Source organism: Ranitomeya imitator, chromosome 7 (assembly GCF_032444005.1).
Source record: "Ranitomeya imitator isolate aRanImi1 chromosome 7, aRanImi1.pri, whole genome shotgun sequence".
Classification (NCBI taxonomy): Eukaryota; Metazoa; Chordata; class Amphibia; order Anura; family Dendrobatidae; genus Ranitomeya; species Ranitomeya imitator.
In genome coordinates this window covers 62,352,870-62,375,319 of record NC_091288.1, presented here as the reverse complement: position 1 = coordinate 62,375,319, position 22,450 = coordinate 62,352,870, and the positions used below count along the sequence as shown (strand labels likewise).

Genomic DNA, 22,450 nt, shown 5'->3' with positions numbered 1-22,450 from the left:
TGTGCCTGTTCCCCTTCTACTCTAGTTATATTAGCTGTGTGTGGCTTGACGTCAGTAGCTGCCCCTTGCCCCTCTATCAGCACTCGCATCCTCCCCTCACCTACCTAGTGCCTGAAATCCATTATGTTAATTTTTTATTTTAACCAACTGAAGCAGTGGCTTTTAATGACTCACATATGACTCTTATCTTTTCAAGTTCCATTTAGTTCTTAATAAAGAAAAGGAAAGGCCAGGTCTTTTCTCATCTCACGGTATTAATGAGTATTTATGATGTTCGTTCCACCTCTTTGAGTTAATTTCCACCTATATTGTATTTCTGTACATCCTTCCAATGTCATCGCCTCTTAAAATGTACTCGAGTATTTATATATTGATGTTGCCTTTTGGAAGTTTTTTTTTTTTTTTTTTAAGAAAGCCTTAAAAAAAACCCACATGGTCCTAAAAGGACTCTTAAGAAACCTCTTGATATACAAGTCTACATAGGAAGCAATAAATTGAAGTTGTGCAGCACTCCATTGGTTTCAGTTACTCCTGGTCAACCTAAATTTAGAAAGCAACATAAATAGGTGAAATTTAGGAAATCCTTCTGGACAAACATTTGCTACCTATAGGTAGTATAACATATATTATTCTTATTAAGCAGTAAGCAGTATCTCCTTTCTGGACCTTACAACATCATACAATCCTACTATTTCTCTATAGTTTACAAATTAAGAAGCTACTAAAGGGAATTCACATAAATAACATTAAAATCTATAACCTTATTAAATATTATGTACAGGTTCTTTCACTAGTTCTATCATGAAAAGGGGGTAAGGTGGATATTCTAAGCCCAAGGGTGAGACACAGATAGCAGTCAGGAGACAGCAGAGATATTGAAGACGGCAGACGGGTAAATCAGGGACTGGAAGCCACAGACTTGTGATGTCCTGAAGGCTGCAGACAGGTAGCAGGGTTACTGGAAGCCGCAGGCTGACCAGAGACATCTGGGAAACCACAGACAGGAAACAGAGTTACTAGAAGCCTTAGGCTACTTTCACACTAGTCCGTCGGCCCGACGTACCGACGGACAGTGTGATTGATTAGCACAACATGGGCAGCGGATGCAGTTTTAAAACGCATCCGCTGCCCCATTGTAATGTCCGGGGATGAGTGGGCGGAGTTCCGGCCGTGCATGCGCAGTCAGAAATGTCAGACTCGACGCACAAAAAAAGTTACATGTAACTTTTTTGTGCCGACGGTGCGCCAAAACACGACGCATCCGTCCAACGACCATGGCCATAAGTCGCAATGTGTCGGTAATACAAGTCTATGGAGAAAAAACGCATCCTGCGGCCACATTTGCAGAATGCGTTTTTTCACCAAAAGGACGCATTGCGACGTCCGTCACACGACGCTAGTGTGAAAGTAGCCTTAGGCAGATTGCAGACTCAAGAACTGGAAGCAGCAGACAGACTGGTGACACCATGGAGACCAGAGACAGGTGGCAGACAAACCCCGGAGTAACAAGAAAGTCTAAATACAATGGAAGCCACAGACTGCTAGGATACATCCTGGGAACTGCCGGTGGACATACAGCAGAAGTCCTAGAAGACCGGGAACAGAAAGCAGACAGAACCCAGGAGTAACTATAAAGTGTGAAAACTATGGAAGTCACAGGCAGATAGGAAATGTCCAAGAGAAACTAGCCAGTTAGCAGTGGTATTGAAAGCCGCAGTCAAGTAAATCAGGGACTGGAAACCACAGGCAGCCAGGACACATCCTGCAGACTGAACAGGAACTGTGCACAGACAAAGTGTTAATAAAAAGTCTTAATATCAAGACACACGTGTGTGCCTTATATAGGCTTAGTTCGTTCAACACATGGGAGAATGCCGGGTTACTTACAAAGCCCAATGTGGAGCACAAGAAAGATCAGCGAACCGGAATGTAAGGAGCAGAGCCCAAACCCATGAACCAGCGTGCATCGGGTTCCTTCACTGTGGATTGATGCTTTGTAATGGTAACTATTAGGTCAATTGTAAATCTAGGTTTAGAGTGATGATCAGTTGTTGCTCTTCTTTCTCTGTAGCACACAGACAGACGTATCAGATATTATACAGCAGTACTTAGCAGTGTGACTGCAAATCCAGCACTAGAGAAACATAAAAGAAGTTGCTTGAAGCTATCACGTAATGTGCTTAGCTTCATAATCTAAGTTATATGGCAATACCTGTTTAAGAGTTGATATTGACCTTTAGGATTGTACTTTTTTTTTTACTTCGTTCTTAGATCCCACTCACGCTTCAGTGTTGAGTAGTATCCTTTTCAAGGAAATATAAGGGGTAGATTTGAGAAAGTGAAAGAGTATAAATGCTTCCAAACACTTCAAAGCATGTCTGCAAATGGAGTTTCTGGTTTGGCTTCTTATCCTAAGTCATGTGATAAAGCTCTTTAAAGTCAATATTGACTTTTACGATTTCCACATCCAATAGGTGGCACAACAGTTCCTGTCCTTTTAATCACTGAAGAGTCTATTTGCTCGATCAGGTGCTAATTTTTTCACCAGGTATTTCTTGAGGCAGTTTGTAGTGTCGACGAGTAGTTTCGTACTTGCTAACAAAGAAGACCACGGCTTTGGTAGGTGAGCAATTAACGTGGCGCAAGTAACGTCAGTGCATTTGTATTGAGGCCTAGTTAGACAAGTAAGCATCTCTGCCTGTTTTTGGTTTTTCTTGAATATTGGAGGATTTTTTGTGGTTTTTATGTTAGAGTAGGACTGGCAAGTGTAAGGACCCTTGACGCGGGTTGCCAACTTACGTATTATGGCCACAATATCATCCAAACCTTACATATATTGATATGTTTTTGTGCACTTTATATATTTTTTTTCGGGATGCGGTTGGGCACAAATGGTTCTGTAAACTGTGGCTTCTGTTCACACAGGATGCATTATAGTTAGCACTGGGCAGCCCACCATAGGGCGTCATTAATAGGCTGAGAACCAGATGATCTGCATTCCTTGTGTGAACATTGCCACATACTGATTATATATTTTTTTGCACTGGTGTGCCACGTGGCCAATCCCTGATTGAAGGCTGGCTGTCTCATTTGGCATTATTGCACCTGTGCAGTTGCCATTTTACTTCGGTCCGCTGCACCCTATTAGTGTATTTGTATTGAGGCCTAGTTAGGCAGGTAAGCATCTCTGCCTGTTTTTGGTTTTTCTTGAATATTGGAGGATTTTTTGCTCTTTTTTGTGTTTCTTACTTGGTTAAGACCCTGGAACCACAACAGTCCAAGTCTATTTAACCCAGTAACAGTGCTTTGGGTTAACATTGGCCCCATTTGGAAAGGGCACACAAGCCAACACAACAGTTTTCCCTTGTAAGGGTAGCCCCTTTTCCAATGTGTGCACAGTTCATTTGTCCCCCATCAGTCTATAATATGGGGACACAGTTCTTTAGCTCCACTCCTGTCCATGAGACAGGTGCACAGATTCTTAGGGGCAATGTCCATCTTGGATTGAGCTCAGTCCTTAACTGAGGTTGTAAGACCCGCCTACCTCTGCAGCGACTCTCAATCCATCAGAGGGGTAAACAACTTCAGCCATCCATGACTAACAATTTTGGGGAGTCCCAGATACATGTGGGTCTTAGACCCGTTAGACTTTGGTCCTCAGGAACCTTGAACTGTTCTGCTATTGGGTGCAACTAGTACAATTCCACCTTCTTTTCAGTTCAGACAGCGCTGATAATCACTGCACCAGAAATACTCCAGTCAGAAACTGGAGTAGCATTTCCTCCATACAAAATGTCAGCCCTTTTTATGAATTGGATGGGTGGGGGTGGGCATGGCCACTCCTCATCTAGAACTAGTTCCTCCCCAACTCCTCCAATTTAGGTGGAGTTGATTCAAACAGCTGTGAAATGTTGCACGAAAAGCTTTGACACATGGGCCACTAAGTGAACTGTGTTTGGTAGTGTGAAGACATTATTCCCTGGATTTGTTTTCGAAAATCTTGAAGTTGTTTCCTCTGTGGCTTCCTCTAGTCAGATTTGTATAATTTAATTACAAGCATTTATATAGCTTTTAGATTAATTCAATTCACTTTTATCCAATTCCATATTTGCATTTACATATCCCCTTGTGGGGTGGCTGGTTGAACCAGATTGTGCTGTCCAGCTATCGGCTATCGTCTTCTGAGTTTCTAACTACTACAAGGACTTATAACATTTTGATTCCATTGAAGTGATTGGATGTACAGCATTTGTTGTCCTTTTCTGCCATCGACTGACCATTGTTGTTATATGTTCTCATGTATTGCTGATGTAATCTCCCATCATGCCTCTCTCTCTCTGTAACTCCCCCTATCTTCTTCCTTACATCCTTTTTTTCTGGTCAGTGTCATCTTGGCAGAAGTATGCATCATGGCTGGAGAGAGGATTCTCCTATTATCTCTAGCCTCCATGTTCTGACTGGTGCTCATCCCTTCATCTTTCCTGACATCTCAACATCCTCATTTGTCAAAGTACTGTAAATAAACAGCCTAAAAGTTCATCCACTGCATCTTACTCCCTGGATCATCCACGTGCATTTGGTCACCTAAATTGGAGGGAATAGCGAGTAACCTATCTACCGTTGTTGTACAGTGCTCACATCCCTCAGACACATCTCCCCTACATACATCAGAGGCAGAATACAGAATGTTATAAAAAAAAAGCTACTTTGTTTGCAAACCAACTGTGCTCAGTAGTTGGCACTGCTGCTTTGAAGCGATGGGGTCTTGAGCTCAAATAGGACCTGTTACTTTGTTAAAAGTCATCAGTTTTTGCACTTATTTCAGCCCTATTGCTCCCTTGAATATTCTTTTTTTTTTTGTTTAGCCCCATGGGTGCAGTAGAAATAAAAGAGCAAAAAATGGACACTTTTCAAATGGTGACAGGTCCTCTTTAAATCCTAACAAGGACAACCTGTGCATGAAGTTTGTTCTCTCTATGTTTGCGGCAGTTTCCTCCCACACGCAAAAGACATACGGTACTGATCGAAAATTTAGATTGCAAGTCTCAGTGATAATAAGAATGTCTGTAAAGCTCTGTGGAATATAATGGTGCTATTTAAGCAAAAATAATAAATTAATAATTCTGCTCATGTGCCAGAAAGACAGTAATGTACCGCTGCAAGCAATGTTTTGTGTCAATATGAGATATATACTGTATCTGTAGGATATAACACAATCGTCTTTGTCATTTTCATTTTTCTTTGGTTTTTATTTCAGTAGCTATCAACAATATACACCATACAATAAACAAATAAAAATGTGCTCCAGTGTGAACCGCGTTGATAAATCACCTGGGAGAACTCATGTTTAAGGTTTCCCGGAACTTCATATTAGTGTGTCTTCTCCAACAATGGTGTGAGAATCTGATCGTTATACCAATTCTTGTTTTGCAGAGCCAGAATGGCAGTGAATACCAAATGAATATGGCCTGGCTCTATAGTTGTATTCTGCTTATTATTTGTGCACCACCTGGTATTATTTGTAGGCTGTGCATGGCAGTATTATCTCAGCACTATGTGGTGGTATGGCAATGTTATGTTGGTGAAATTGTAAGCAAAACTGTTTAAATTGCAAATAAGAGGTGGTTGTACTTTTCTTCTTGTTCAAGACCCCTTTTTATTTCTAAAGCCACCTATGTTGGAGTAGGACATAGTTTTCTATTGTTTTTTTAACCACTCTTGTAAAACTTATTAGGCAACTGTTGGTTATAGGGCAAAGATATCTCTGGAGCCAGATTATACATACAGACACAATGTAAATATAAACATAAAGCAATAGACACAATGTAACGTGGTTTTCTTTGGTTCTCCTCACTACAGCCTGGGAAAGAACAAGTAATAGCCCAAGAATACATTTTGTACATGATGTAAAATAAAATCTCTTCTAAGATTATTTTATATTCATGCATGAAAAATGGTAAATATTTCAACAAGCATCTGATTGTGAATCTCCACATGACACAATTTTGGCTATACAGGTGCTTCTAAAAAAAAAATTAGAATAATCATCAAAAGTTAATTTACTTCAGTTCTTCAATAGAACCTGGGCTTCCATAACCCCTCAGCAGTGCCGCAGGCTGATCGCCTCCATGCCACGCTGCATTGATGCAGTTATTGATGCAAAAGGAGCCCCGACCGCATTTACTGAACATACATTTCAGTAGGCCAACGTTTCAGATTTTGAAATCATTTTTCAAGCTGGTGTTATAAAGTATTCTAATTTACTGAGATAATGACTTTTGGCTTTTCATTGGCTGTAAGCCATAATCACCAACATTAGCAGAAATAAACACATGAACTAGATCACTGTGTGTAATGACTCTATATAATCTGAGTTTCACTTTGTATTGAAGAACTGAAATAAATTAACTTTTTGATGATATTCTACTTTTGTGAGAAGCACCTGTATATTATTTACATACTGAGATATTTATGCTGCTCTTCTTTTCTGTTAAAAACCCTGCTGTTGTCTTCGGTCAAAAACGACCGACCTTGAACTTCAATATTCTTTAAAATATTCAAGATGCGGCTCTGAAACCCGTGGCCAACCGACCCATCCTCATTTAAGTAAATCAACCACAAGTTTCAGAACCGCATCTTGAACACCCCAAAAAATACCAAAGTTCAAAATCGGTCTCCCCAGACCGAAGACAACAGCAGGGTTAAAAGGATTATCCAGGACTGAATTAATAATGACCTATCTGTAGGATGAGTCATCAATGTGAGACTGGTGGGGTCGGACACCTGATACTCCCACTAATTACTACGGGGCGCAACACAGCAACCCAGTACATTGCTTAATGGGCACTGCTAAAGTTTTCCTCTCAGTAGCTGATGTACAATAACAAATTGTATTGTGGTACCGTGTTAGCCAGAAAAATCGATGTGAATACTTTTCTGCCCAATGATGACAGAAGTATTCTAGGAGTGATATCTTTATTGGCTAACCAGAAAATAATACGTTTGCAAGCTTTCAGAGCACAGTGGCTCCTTCTTCAGGCGCTTTTGTAATCTTGCCTGAAGAAGGAGCCACTGTGCTCTGAAAACTTGCAAACATATTATTTTCTGGTTAGCCAATAAAGGTATCACTCCTAGAATACTTCTGTCATCATTGGGCAGAAAAGTATTCACCTCTCAGTGGCTGTCACTCAGCAATGTACAGGACTGCTGTGTACTGTTTTCAGCTGATTGGTGGGTTTGCTGGGTTTTGGAGGCTCACTGATCTTTTATCTATGCCTTAGTCTTAGTTAAGTTCTGGACAATCCATTTAAACGGAATCTGTCCATAGGATCGCCCCTCCTAAATTGTCTATATGGGCATGTAGGGTCATACAAATCTGAATGAAATGATACTTTGATATCTGTGATCCGATGTATTATTCAAAAAAAAAATTCCTATCCAAAAAAATTGACATTTTTCTTCATACGTAAAAAAAGCTGTAAAGATTTATGGGCCGGACATAGATCTCCTTTAGAATCTGCCTCTAGGGCTTATTGTAAATGAAAGGGGGCATTATCAGTGTGAGACATGTAGATCAGAAGACTGGACTGTCATTACATGTCTCACACTGGTGACGCCCTTTTATTTACAATAATCTCTGGGGATAGACTCTCGGGGTTATCTATGTCCCACCGATAGATTATAACAGCTCATTTTCATATCAATACGATTGTGGATTTCTCTGGAATGAGACATCAGATCACAGATATTAAGGTATCCGTTTATTAAACTTTCTATGATCTTTGTCCCACTATAGAAGTGTTGATAAATCTGACAAATTCCGTTTACCTCCTCTTTATATACACTTGCATATCTTTCTCCATCTAAGTCTAGAGTTTAACCTTCAGATTCACCATTTTACATTATAGTTTAAGGTCTAGTAGAGATCCAAATTCAGTATATGAGAAATTTTGAGTTGTTTTATTTTTATTTTGCAGAATTGGTCAACCTTATTAGTGTATAGAACACATTTGGATTTGTTAACTTTTCATAGGACACAATTATAACTGCATTTATTAGTGGGCTGTGAATATCCTAATTCCAGGCACGTATAGAAGACATGGCTGTATATAGACTGCTGCAAGCTTAATCCTTTTTGGTGTTAATAAAGCAGAAGAAGCCGCTGAATTTGAAGAAGACTTTGATCTTTGTTTCATCTCTGGCTGAGAACAGGTTTCTGCAAGACAAGTACGTTGTAATGACACAAGTGAGATATAATGACTCTTGTTCTATGGATTACATAACCTATCACCCAACCTCCAGGCATCGGCACAGATCACTAGTTCAGTTCCTCATAAGGGTTCAATATTCCATTAACAGAGGCTGATTAATGAATTGGACTAAGGACTGTTATATTCTTGTGTTATGATGAGTAATATGTACTTGTACAATACAAAAATAAAAGTGATGATTGTTTAGCCACTATGTCTAAAGTTTTATACTTCTTCCTCCACCCATAATCATTCTATGACTCTTACAGCAAAGACACGGTCCAGTTTCCGGTTCTTCCCATTTGGATTGCGCTGTGTCAGGGATCCGCGGTACAACGCGTTACGCTCAAAGGAACCATCTGTATAACAAAGACAGATATAACAGTGGTTATAAAAACTTTTCTTATTCATTATCTTTCTAAATCATTTTGGCTTACCAGTGAGGCTACATGCTGTATACATTTGAAGAGGATGTCCAAGACTTCAATATTGATAACCTATTGATCAGATAATGGTTTCCATCTAATTTGTATGTTGAGAGGTACACTTAAAGTACAGGGTGATTTACCCGGAAAAATTGCTGTAGTGTCTAAAAGAATATCGTACTGAAATTGGGACTCCACATACCTTGGTTCATGACAAACTGATGTTTTAAAGCAGGTGTTGAAAATGTCCACCATTGCATCCAAACACACCTGCACGCGCCATTCCATATTGTTGAATGCATTTCGCACAACGGCTGAGGTCACAGCCTGAATTTCTCACTGCATGTTCTCTCGGAGTCCCTGTAATGTTCTTGGCTTGTTACTGTACACCCGACCTTTGAAATGGTCCCAAAGGAAAAATTCCGGCGGTATTAAATCAGGCGATCTTGGCGGCCAACAGTCCCTTGGAGATTACTCTGTCATCAAAGAAGACTTCAATACATGGATTGGACACTGGATTTCAACCTCCAAACTTTTTTAGAAACTCACTTTAGCACTTCTTTAAGGAGTCAGTTTTTCAGTAATTTTCACAATGAAAACACGCTGATCCAAACTGTATCTGTACATTGTTAACAAATGAAGAAGGAATTCGGCAGGAATGATGCACAAGCACCACACATAACCTACCGACGTGCAGAAAAGCATGTAGCAAGTCTATCTCCTAGTGGAGAAGACCGGCGAGGCGAAAAGTCGGCGAGATCACTCAGCGAGAATGTTTCTAGTCGCTGTCACTAAGGTTCATTGCACCCTCAATTCTCATGTACCAAAGTATGCACAGTCCAACCTTCAGTACAGCCAACTGTCTCTTTTAGAAGTTACAACAATTTTTCCAGGTAAAGTAGCAAGTCAATCACCTTTTAATATCCAAACGATACATGTGAGGTACACGCCAAATCAGGCGAGAACAGCCTGAGGCCTCTTTCAAATTTGGTTCTTTGTGGTTCAGTGGTCCCGTCAGGGCTCACATCCGAACCCCCACAAAATGGGATTTATACACCACTGGGGTCATTGACAATAATGGTTCCGACAGAGTGTCAACATATGCTCTGATGTGCAGCATTTTCAGGCGTATACTTCTACTGGAGGCAGACACTGAGACGTAGTAGACAGTCCTCGCCATTATAATCAATGGCCCCCTCGAGAAAATATGCCCGAATCCCAGTTTGCGGGGGAATTTTGACATAAGCCCCAAAATGACCTCTGAATGTGGGACAAAGGTCAGTGTGAAAGCACTCTTACCTTGTTATCTGACCTTGGCAGCCTCAATACTTTTGTTCCAGAATTTTATTTATAGTCTTAAGTTCTTAACCTATTGATTGCTTTATCTATTATCACTTTTAACATTTGTTCTTAACTCTTAAAAGCACGGCACCTGTAGACGTATAGCTGTGCATACGCATAACTCCCCTAAACATGCAAGGACGGATCTACCGTCATCACTCTTTTTTCACCTCCCCATAAATGAATGAGCATGTTAATCTGAATTAGTTGAAGGGCAAAAAGTCACTGCAATTGAAGAGAACAAAATCCAAACTCTTTCCGCCTCCTGCTGTCTTTAATTCTAAAATATTTTAAGGAATTTGTCCATTCCTCAACACAAAACCTACTAATATATTAGTGCATTCCCTCATCTCCCACCTGAACTATTGCAATGTCCTCATGTGCTACCTCCCTACTGACACTTTGACCTCTCCAACATAGTTAACTCGGCTGCCTGATTAACTACCCTCTCTTCATACTACTACTCATCTCCGTCAATCCCTTCACTGGCTTCCAATCTTCTAGCGAATCCATTTTAAACTACTAACAATCATTTACAAGGCTGTCCACAATCTGTCTCCTCCATGCATCTGCAAACTAATCTCCCAATACCTCCCCAAAAGTAATCTCTGCTCCTAAGACCTCCTTCTCTCTTCTGCTCTTGTACATTCCTCAGCTCCATGATTATTCCTGAGCATCCACCATCCTCTTGAAGTCAGTGACTCGGCATGCCTGATTGCCTCCCACATTGGGAAACTTCAAACGCAACCTGAAAACTCATCTCTAAAAGAAAGCCCGCAATATATCACTGCTGTCTTGTCACTACCACCTGAGCAACCCCCCAACCTACTGTCTCCTTCCCCATTACCCTGTAGATTGTAAACCTTTGAGGGCATGGTCCTCTCAACCTCTGTACCAATCTATCAGTTTGTTTATTTTATCTATGTAATTATGTATCTCTTTTTACAGATAAAGCACCATGGAATTAGTGGTTCCATAAAAATAAATAATAATAATAAAGTAAAGAACGTGAGCTACTTTGTTTAGTTTGATCAAAATTGTACAAGCTCCCCCATCAATAACGTGACCTCATTTCTGATGAGAACGTAACTCCACTGACTCACCTCTATATGTCCCGAGGTCTTCAAATGCATTTAACTTGTTATCCACTCATCTTTCCCAGACTATTTTTTTATTAAATCAAAGTATAAGCTGGATCCTGTTCTTCCCCACTTTGTTTGAGATGTAGACATAGGTACATGTGAAAGCTACACCTTGGGATTGTTGTAGGTGAGATGCAAAGATGGACAAGCGGCCAGGCAAGTAGGAGCCTGGGAGCAGTAGATATGAGTTTATAACTAAAAATGTACTCATGCATTTTTGCTGCATTTGTCATAAAGAGAATGATTCAGATGAGAGGACATCAGTAATCACATTCAGATAAGCTTCTATGAAATCAGAACATTATAGGGAGGTTAATTGAAGACATTCAGGTCAACTCATCCAGTTAGTTTATTACTAATGTTTAACATCAGAGTATAAACCCTGGGTCAGGAGGCTTCTTTATCTGTGAGCACAGGAAGACCGTCCATGAATGTTTATGGGGAGAGGAACTTCATTAGTTGTTAAAGCATATTACAGAATGAGATTCAAGAAGACATGTTTTTTGTTTAAACTATATAAAGCTTTTTTTAAGCCATGTCCTCCACAGCCAATTTTTCATTTTTTCGTCTCTTCATCTGAGAGTCATAACTTTTATTTTTCCATAGTCATGGCTGGATGAGGGCCTGCATTTTGTAAGACAGGCGTAACGACCCTTTTCCCTAAAATACTCAGAAAGTAGAATGAAGCATTTTTGGCTTTGTTGCAATACTCTTTCTTGCCAAAAAGATTCTTGACTCTGGATACTTTAAAAAGAAAAAAACACACAAAAAAGTTTGCATATAGCAAGATTTAGACTTAAGAAGCTGGAACACTCACCTGCCGCATCTGGGTCAATATTAAACTTTTTTCTTAGAGCCTGCTGCATTGTCTGAATCTAAGTGAAGAGGACAGATGCACGTAATTAAGTATTGCGCCCTTAAGGTACACCTACAGTGGCCTACAAAACAGTTATTTAGGAATGATTTTTTTAAAGTTTACGTGTAAACTGATTATAATTTTAATTTTCATACATGCAAGTCAAAAAGATGAAAGAACAAGGAAAGAAACATAACATCAATTCCAAATAAGTTCGAACACTGTGTAAAATGTACGAAAACAAAAATGAAAGGATTTAAAAATCTCTTACAACCTTAATTTATTCACGACAGAACATAGAACAAAGTTCAGAATGTAAAAACGAATTATTCAATTTTAAGAAATTCACTAATTTGAAAATTGATGGCAGCTACACATCTCAGAAAAGTTGGGATAAAGTTAAGAAAAATAGGAACGTAAGTGGTACTCATGAAAAATAGCTGAAGGGTCAATTTTCAACTAACTCACTTGATTGTATATAAAAAGATCATGTTAGGCTGGTTTCAGCCTTGCGTACGCCTCCTTGCGTCCTGCGTACCTATCTTTAACTTTGGGTACGCAAGGACGTATGCTGTATGCGGATGCCTCCGCTTGCGTCGTTTTGGCGCTGCGCTGACCGCAACAAAATGCAGCATAGTAAATACAGCCCAAAATGGAAGACCTAATATGGCTCAGTAATACACTACGGCAGCGATTACCTCCTGACTTTTCTACATGTGATATCGCTCTGGGACAATCAGGATTACGTGCACTACGGAGGAAAGGTGAGTATATGGTGGTTTATTATTTTTGATTATTTCTAGGAGACGAGGGCGTCGGGGACTTGGGGTTTTTGTTTTTATCGGAATGTGTATGTAATGAGTTTACTTTTTTTTTCAACTGTGAGCACAGGCGCCAGCAGATGAGACTACATCTCCCATCAGTGGCACCAGCAGACATAGCCTGATGGGATCCGTAGTCTCATTGTCCCACGCCTACTGTCCGGCGGTAAGCTTTTTAACGCAGGTCACCGCTGCGGGTGACAGTTACAGCTGCGGGGTCGCGCTGACATCTGACAACATGACCCCGCAGCTCTCTGACTGACAGTCTGCGGTAGTGTTAACGTGGGTCACAGTCACAGCTGCGGGGTCGCGCTGACATCTGACAACATGACCCCGCAGCGCTCTGACTAACAGTCTGCAGTAGTGTTAACGTGGGTCACAGTCACAGCTGCAGGGTCACGCTGACATCTGACAACATGACCCCGCAGTGCTCTGACAGTCTGCAGTAGTGTTACCACGGGACACAGTCACAGCTGCGGGGTTGCGCTGACATCTGAGAGCATGACCCCGCAGCGCTCTGACAGTCTGTAGTAGTGTTACCGCGGGTCACAGTCACGACTGCGTTGTCACGCTGACATCTGACAGCATGACTCCGCAGCGCTCTGACTGACAGTCTGCAGTAGTGTTACCGCGGGTCACAGTCACGACTGCGTTGTCACGCTGACATCTGACAGCATGACCCCGCAGCACTCTGACTGACAGTCTGCAGTAGTGTTACCACGGGTCACAGTCACAGCGGTGGGTGTTGTGAATTCTGTTGTCAAGCTCCCTCCTGTGGTCATGAATGGTACTTCGGCTGGTTCTGTCCATGGGCTTCCTCTGGTGGTGGTGAGTAGGGCTGCGGCTTCTGAGGTTCCTTCCACAGGTGACGAGGTTAATTCGTTAGCTGGCTGCTCTATTTAACTCCACCTAGATCATTGCTCCATGACACCTGTCAATGTTCCAGTATTGGTCTAGTTCACTCCTGGATCATTCTTGTGACCTGTCTTCCCAGCAGAAGCTAAGTTCCTGCTTGTTTTTCTCTGGTTTGCTATTTTTCTGTCCAGCTTGCTATTTTGATTGTTGTCTTGCTTGCTGGAAGCTCTGGGACGCAGAGGGAGCGCCTCCGCACCGTGAGTCGGTGCGGAGGGTCTTTTTGCGCCCTCTGCGTGGTCTTTTTGTAGTTTTTTGTGCTGACAGCAAAGCTACCTTTCCTATCCTCTGTCTGTTCAGTAAGTCGGGCCTCACTTTGCTAAATCTATTTCATCTCTGTGTTTGTAATTTTCATCTTTACTCACAGTCATTATATGTGGGGGGCTGCCTTTTCCTTTGGGGAATTTCTCTGAGGCAAGGTAGGCTTTATTTTTCTATCTTTAGGGCTAGCTAGTTCCTTAGGCTGTGACGAGGCGCCTAGGGAGCGTCAGGAGCGCTCCACGGCTATTTCTAGTGTGTGTGATAGGTTTAGGGATTGCGGTCAGCAGAGTTCCCACGTCTCAGAGCTCGTCCTATATTATCAGTAACTATCAGGTCATTCCGTGTGCTCTTAACCACCAGGTCCATTATTGTCCTGACCACCAGGTCGTAACAGTACAGGTGGCCCAAAGTACTAATGCATCTCAATAGAGGGATAAGAGAAGTTCTGAGACCATTTTTTTTTCTTTGCAGTGTGTTTTGTCTCTCTTTTCCCCTTTACCTCTGGGTGGTTCAGGATACAGGTGTAGATATGGACATTCAAGGTCTGTCCTCTTGTATGGATAATCTCACTGCAAGGGTACAAAACATTCAAGATTTTGTGGTTCAGAATCCAATGTTAGAGCCTAGGATTCCTATTCCTGATTTGTTTTTTGGGGATAGATCTAAGTTTCTGAATTTCAAAAATAATTGTAAATTGTTTCTTGCTTTGAAACCTCGCTCCACAGGTGACCCTGTTCAACAAGTGAAAATCATTATTTCTTTGTTGCGTGGTGACCCTCAAGACTGGGCATTTTCCCTTGCGCCAGGAGATCCGGCATTGCGTGATGTTGATGCGTTTTTTCTGGCGCTCGGATTGCTTTATGATGAACCTAATTCAGTGGATCAGGGAGAGAAAATCTTGCTGGCTCTGTGTCAGGGTCAGGATGAGGTAGAAATATATTGTCAGAAGTTTAGGAAGTGGTCTGTACTCACTCAGTGGAATGAATGTGCCCTGGCAGCAATTTTCAGAAAGGGTCTCTCTGAAGCCCTTAAGGATGTCATGGTGGGATTTCCCATGCCTGCTGGTCTGAATGAGTCTATGTCTTTGGCCATTCAGATTGATCGACGCTTATGTGAGCGTAAAGCTGTGCACCATTTGGCGGTATTATCTGAGCATAGACCAGAGCCTATGCAATGTGATAGGACTTTGACCAGAGCTGAACGGCAAGAACACAGACGTCGGAATGGGCTGTGTTTTTACTGTGGTGATTCCACTCATGCTATCTCCGATTGTCCTAAGCGCACTAAGCGTTTCGCTAGGTCTGCCACCATTGGTACGGTACAGTCAAAATTTCTTTTGTCCGTTACTCTGATCTGCTCTTTGTCATCCTATTCTGTTATGGCATTTGTGTATTCAAGCGCTGCCCTGAATTTGATGGACTTGGAGTTTGCTAGGCGCTGTGTTTTTTTCTTGGAGCCCTTGCAGTATCCTATTCCATTGAGAGGAATTGATGCTACGCCTTTGGCTAAGAATAAGCCTCAGTACTGGAGCCAATTGACCATGTGCATGGCTCCTGCACATCAGGAGGATATTCGCTTTTTGGTGTTGCATAATCTGCATGATGTGGTCGTTTTGGGGTTGCCATTGCTACAGGTCCATAATCCAGTATTGGATTGGAAATCTATGTCTGTGTCCAGCTGGGGTTGTCAGGGAGTACATGGTGATGTTCCATTTTTGTCTATTTCGTCATCCACCCCTTCTGAAGTCCCGGAGTTTTTGTCGGATTACCGAGATGTATTTGATGAGCCCAAATCCAGTGCCCTACCTCCTCATAGGGATTGCGATTGTGCTATCAATTTGATTCCTGGTAGTAAGTTTCCTAAAGGCCGACTGTTCAATTTATCTGTGCCAGAGCACGCCGCTATGCGGAGTTATGTAAAGGAATCCTTGGAGAAGGGTCATATTTGCCCGTCGTCGTCACCATTGGGAGCAGGGTTCTTTTTTGTGGCCAAGAAGGATGGTTCTTTGAGACCTTGTATTGATTACCGCCTTCTTAATAAGATCACAGTCAAATTTCAGTACCCTTTGCCGCTGCTGTCTCATTTATTTGCTCGGATTAAGGGGGCTAGTTGGTTCACCAAGATAGATCTTCGTGGTGCGTATAATCTTGTGCGTATTAAACAGGGCGATGAATGGAAAACAGCATTTAATATGCCCGAGGGCCATTTTGAGTACCTGGTTATGCCATTCGGGCTTTCCAATGCTCCATCAGTATTTCAGTCCTTTATGCATGACATCTTCCGAGTGTACCTGGATAAATTCCTGATTGTATATTTGGATGATATTTTGGTCTTCTCGGATGATTGGGAGTCTCACGTGAAGCAGGTCAGAATGGTGTTCCAGGTCCTTCATGCGAATTCTTTGTTTGTGAATGGGTCAAAGTGTCTCTTTGGAGTTCAGAAGGTTTCATTTTTGGGTTTAATTTTTTCCCCTTCTACTATCGAGATGGACCCTGTTAAAGTCCAGGCCATTTATGATTGGACTCAGCCGACATCTGTGAAGAGTCTGCAAAAGTTCCTGGGCTTTGCTAATTTTTATCGTCGCTTCATCAGTAATTTTTCTAGTGTTGCTAAACCGTTGACTGATTTGACCAAGAAGGGTGCTGATGTGGTCAATTGGTCTTCTGCGGCTGTGGAAGCTTTTCAGGAGTTGAAGCGTCGTTTTTCTTCTGCCCCTGTGTTGTGCCAGCCAGATGTTTTGCTTCGGTTTCAGGTCGAGGTTGATGCTTCTGAGATTGGAGCAGGGGCTGTTTTGTCGCAAAGAAGTTCTGATGGCTCGGTGATGAAACCATGTGCCTTCTTTTCTAGAAAGTTTTCGCCTGCTGAGCGCAATTATTATGTTGGCAATCGAGAGTTGTTGGCCATGAAGTGGGCATTCGAGGAGTGGCGTCATTGGCTTGAAGGAGCCAAGCATCGCGTGGTGGTCTTGACGGATCACAAGAATTTGACTTATCTCGAGTCTGCCAAACGGTTGAATCCTAGACAGGCTCGTTGGTTGCTATTTTTCTCCCGTTTTGATTTTGTGGTTTCGTACCTTCCAGGCTCTAAGAATGTGAAGGCTGATGCCCTGTCAAGGAGTTTTGTGCCCGACTCTCCGGGTGTTCCTGAGCCGGTGGGTATTCTTAAAGAGGGGGTAATTTTGTCTGCCATCTCCCCTGATTTGCGGCGGGTGCTGCAAAAATTTCAGGCTGATAGACCTGACCGTTGCCCAGCAGAGAAACTGATTGTCCCTGATAAATGGACTAGTAGAGTTATCTCTGAAGTTCATTGTTCGGTATTGGCTGGTCATCCGGGAATCTTTGGTACCAGAGATTTGGTGGCTAGATCCTTTTGGTGGCCGTCTTTGTCGCGGGATGTGCGTTCTTTTGTGCAGTCCTGTGGGACTTGTGCTCCGGCTAAGCCCTGCTGTTCTCGTGCCAGTGGGTTGCTTTTGCCCTTGCCGGTCCCAAAGAGGCCCTGGACGCATATCTCTATGGATTTTATTTCGGATCTCCCTGTCTCTCAAAAGATGTCGGTCATTTGGGTGGTTTGTGATCGCTTCTCTAAGATGGTCCATTTGGTACCCGTGTCTAAATTGCCTTCCTCCTCTGATTTGGTGCCATTGTTTTTCCAGCATGTGGTTCGTTTACATGGCATTCCGGAGAAAATCTTTTTTGACAGAGGTTCCCAGTTTGTTTCGAGGTTTTGGCGAGCCTTTTGGGCTAGGATGGGCATTGATTTGTCTTTTTCCTCGGCTTTCCATCCTCAGACAAATGGCCAAACCGAACGAACTAATCAGACTTTGGAAACATATCTGAGATGCTTTGTTTCTGCTGATCAGGATGATTGGGTGTCCTTTTTGCCTTTGGCTGAGTTCGCCCTTAATAATCGGGCCAGCTCGGCTACTTTGGTTTCGCCTTTTTTCTGCAATTCTGGTTTCCATCCTCGTTTCTCTTCAGGGCAGGTTGAGTCTTCGGACTGTCCTGGTGTAGATACTGTGGTGGATAGGTTGCAGCAGATTTGGACTCATGTGGTGGACAATTTGACATTGTCTGTTGTGAATTCTGTGGTCAAGCTCCCTCCTGTGGTCATGAGTGGTACTTCGGCTGGTTCTGTCTATGTGCTTCCTCTGGTGGATGTGAGTGGGGCTGCGGCTTCTGAGTTTCCTTCCTCAGGTGACGAGGTTAGGTCGTTAGGTGCTGCTCTATTTAACTCCACCTAGTTCTTTGTTCCTGGCCTCCAGTCAATGTTCCAGTATTGGTCTTGCTTTCTCCTGGATCGTTCTTGTGGCCTGTCTGCCCTGCATAAGTTAAGTTTTGCTTGTGTTACTTTTGTTTGCTATATTTTCTGTCCAGCTTGCTATATTGGTTTTTCTTGCTTGCTGGAAGCTCTGAGACGCAGAGGGAGCACCTCCGTACCGTTAGTCGTGCGGAGGGTCTTTTTGCCCCCTCTGCGTGGTTGTTTGTAGGTTTTTGTGCTGACCGCAAAGCTATCTTTCCTATCCTCGGTCTATTCAGTAAGTCGGGCCTCACTTTGCTAAAATCTATTTCATCTCTGTGTTTGTATTTTCATCTTAACTCACAGTCATTATATGTGGGGGGCTGCCTTTTCCTTTGGGGAATTTCTCTGAGGCAAGGTAGGCTTATTTTTCTGTCTTCAGGGCTAGCTAGTTTCTCAGGCTGTGCCGAGTTGCATAGGGAGCGTTAGGCGCAACCCACGGCTACCTCTAGTGTGGTATGATAGGATTAGGGATTGCGGTCAGCAGAGTTCCCACGTCTCAGAGCTCGTCCTATGTTAGTAACTATCAGGTCACTTTGTGTGCTCTTAACCACTAGGTCCAATGTGGTTCTGAATCACCTGTTCATAACAATTGTCCCAGGAGAAGGCTCAACGTTTCGCTAACCACCGGCGCTGTGTGGGTCCCCAACTTCGTGTTGGGGATTTGGTTTGGTTGTCGTCTCGTTATGTTCCTATGAAGGTTTCCTCTCCTAAGTTTAAGCCTCGTTTCATTCGTCCGTATAAGATTTCTGAGGTTCTCAATCCTGTGTCGTTTCGTTTGACCCTTCCAGCTTCTTTTGCCATCCATAATGTATTCCATAGGTCATTGTTGCGGAGATACGTGGCGCCTGTGGTTCCATCCGTTGATCCTCCTGCCCCGGTGTTGGTTGAGGGGGAGTTGGAGTATGTGGTGGAGAAGATTTTGGATTCTCGTATTTCGAGACGGAAACTCCAGTACCTGGTCAAATGGAAGGGTTATGGTCAGGAAGATAATTCCTGGGTCTTTGCCTCCGATGTTCATGCTGTTGATCTGGTTCATGCCTTTCATTTGGCTCGTCCTGGTCGGCCTGGGGGCTCTGGTGAGGGTTCGGTGACCCCTCCTCAAGGGGGTAGTACTGTTGTGAATTCTGTTGTCAAGCTCCCTCCTGTGGTCATGAATGGTACTTCGGCTGGTTCTGTCCATGGGCTTCCTCTGGTGGTGGTGAGTAGGGCTGCGGCTTCTGAGGTTCCTTCCACAGGTGACGAGGTTAATTCGTTAGCTGGCTGCTCTATTTAACTCCACCTAGATCATTGCTCCATGACACCTGTCAATGTTCCAGTATTGGTCTAGTTCACTCCTGGATCGTTCTTGTGACCTGTCTTCCCAGCAGAAGCTAAGTTCCTGCTTGTTTTTCTCTGGTTTGCTATTTTTCTGTCCAGCTTGCTATTTTGATTGTTGTCTTGCTTGCTGGAAGCTCTGGGACGCAGAGGGAGCGCCTCCGCATCGTGAGTCGGTGCGGAGGGTCTTTTTGCGCCCTCTGCGTGGTCTTTTTGTAGTTTTTTGTGCTGACCGCAAAGCTACCTTTCCTATCCTCTGTCTGTTCAGTAAGTCGGGCCTCACTTTGCTAAATCTATTTCATCTCTGTGTTTGTAATTTTCATCTTTACTCACAATCATTATATGTGGGGGGCTGCCTTTTCCTTTGGGGAATTTCTCTGAGGCAAGGTAGGCTTTATTTTTCTATCTTCAGGGCTAGCTAGTTCCTTAGGCTGTGACGAGGCGCCTAGGGAGCGTCAGGAGTGCTCCACGGCTATTTCTAGTGTGTGTGATAGGTTTAGGGATTGCGGTCAGCAGAGTTCCCACGTCTCAGAGCTCGTCCTATATTATCAGTAACTATCAGGTCATTCCGTGTGCTCTTAACCACCAGGTCCATTATTGTCCTAACCACCAGGTCGTAACAGGTAGGGTCGCGCTGACATCTGACAGCATGACCCCGCAGCGCTCTGACTGACAGTCTGCAGTAGTGTTACCGCGGGTCACAGTCACAACTGCGTGGTCACGCTGACATCTGACAACATGACCCCGCAGCGCTCTGACTGACAGTCTGCAGTAGTGTTACCGCGGGTCACAGTCACAACTGTGAGGTCGCGCTGACATCTGACAACATGACCCCGCAGTGCTCTGACTGACAGTCTGTAGTAGGGTTACCGTGGGTCACAGTCACAACTGCGTGGTCACGCTGACATCTGACAGCATGACCCCGCAGTGCTCTGACTGACAGTCTGCAGTAGTGTTACCGTGGGTCACAGTCACAGCTGCGTGGCCATGCTGACATCTGACAGCATGATCCCGCAGCTCTCTGACAGACGGTCTTACCGGCGGTTGCGTCACACAGATGACAGCATGGGAAACACCATAGAAAGCTGGAAAACCGCAAAACAAAAAATCAGTAAATCCGCAAACATTTTTATACCTATGTTTTTGCTGGGGTTTTGACTGACTCAATTGAAGTCAATGGGTGAAAAACGCTGCAGAAGCGCACAAAGAATTGACATCCTGCAGAATAAATGCACTGCATAAACTTAAGGTAATTTACTGATCATGTGCTCAACACTTCAGGACTGTCATTGAATTAGCTGGCATAAGGTTCCATAGTGTTTTTGGCCCATTTCTGCGTGGAAAAACCGCTGTGAAAGCGCATCAAAAACGCACTGTGTGCACACAGCCTAATTGTGGTCTCCTTACTTCTCAGATGTTTATGGACTGTTGTAAAAAGAGCAGATGCTACACAATAGTAGTAATGGCCCTGTCCTAACTTTTTTTTAAATGTGTTGCTGCCATCAATTTCTAAATTAGATTTTTTTAAAAATAAAATTGACAATGTCTAATTTTCAGATTTTGATCTATGTTGTATGTTGTTTTTAAAATATGGCTATAAGATTTGAAAATAATTGCATTTTTGTTTTCTTTCCATTTTACACAGCGCGGCAATTTTTTTGCAATTTGGGTTGTATATTACTTGTTTCATCCTTATTTTTCATCTGTCATTGGTATGAATTGAGTTATGAATCAGATAAATCAAAATCATAAATCTTCCTCTGTGTGTAGATAAATTAATTAGCGAGTACCTGACAGTTTATGGAAGAGCACACCTTTACTGTTTGCTTCTCTGTTAGTAAATACGGTTGGTACTACATTAAAGGGGAAGATTATTGCCCCTAAGAAAGACTGGACATCTCCACTGAACCAGGGACATGGTAGAAATGGAAATGTCAGATTTATCCTCTATAACTATAATCCAATGTCTAAGAAATCCATGGATACACCTGTGTTTGGAGAACCTAACTGCCTTTCAATGGTTTTAGGGCATAAGAAACCACAGAAATCATGCCAAAATATAGATATATCCATAGTCATATGTGGTGTGTCAGTGATGGTAAAAATATGCTCAGAACCATGGCGGTCATGTTATTTCATCAGGTTTCTATCGGAAAATATGACAAAGTAGCATGATGTCCTAAACTGTATCTTTCTGTGCATATGATTATCCATCAGAGGGAGGTATAAGGGGTCTGGATGAAATCTTATATATAACGGTGGATGTGTCCTTCTGCCAGAAGCCTGGATGGGGGGCACCTGTGCAATGTGGCGCCGGATTCAGCACATGCACATACTGTATATGGCACCATTTTATTGAAGACACTGTTTATGTCAACACAATGGCCCGGATATGGTGGGATGTGCACACTGTTATGTTTGCTAATGACAGGTGTTATGAAGGCAATCCAGAAACACAGTGTGCTTAGCGATCAGAGCGCACACAGTGATCTGACAAATACCCAAAAATACAAGAACGAGCTCTGAGACGTGGAAACTCTGTAGACTGCACACCTGATCCTATCCTAAACACAACTAAAAGCGGCTGTGGATTGCGCCTAACAACTACCTAGGCAACTCGGCACAGCCCAAGAAACTAGCTAGCCCGAAGATAGAAAAATAGGCCTGACTTGCCCCAGAGAAATTCCCCAAAGGAAAAGGCAGCCCCCCACATATAATGACTGTGAGTAAGAAGAAAAGACAAAACGTAGGGATGAAATAGATTCAGCAAAGTGGGGCCCGATATTCTAGGACAGAGCGAGGACAGTAAAGCGAACTTTGCAGTCTACAA

At 42.8% G+C, this 22,450-nt stretch overlaps 1 protein-coding gene across 11 annotated transcripts in view; it reads right to left on the bottom strand.

The window, feature by feature from the left end:
* Positions 1–5,228: 5,228 nt before the first annotated feature.
* MLPH (melanophilin) overlaps positions 5,229–22,450 on the bottom strand; it is an 83,197-nt gene continuing 65,975 nt past the window's right edge. For 6 of the 11 annotated variants that reach the window (XM_069733335.1, XM_069733336.1, XM_069733339.1 and 3 more), the window contains 3 exons: positions 11,975–12,032; positions 8,517–8,608; positions 8,050–8,215 (listed from right to left, as the gene is read on the bottom strand). In XM_069733335.1, the coding sequence (XP_069589436.1) occupies positions 8,192–8,215; positions 8,517–8,608; positions 11,975–12,032 (174 nt within the window). In that variant the 3' untranslated portion in view covers positions 8,050–8,191. Of the gene's footprint in view, positions 8,216–8,516; positions 8,609–11,974; positions 12,033–22,450 lie in introns of all 11 variants that reach the window. The other 5 variants (XM_069733346.1, XM_069733342.1, XM_069733344.1 and 2 more) reach the window with 2 other exon arrangements.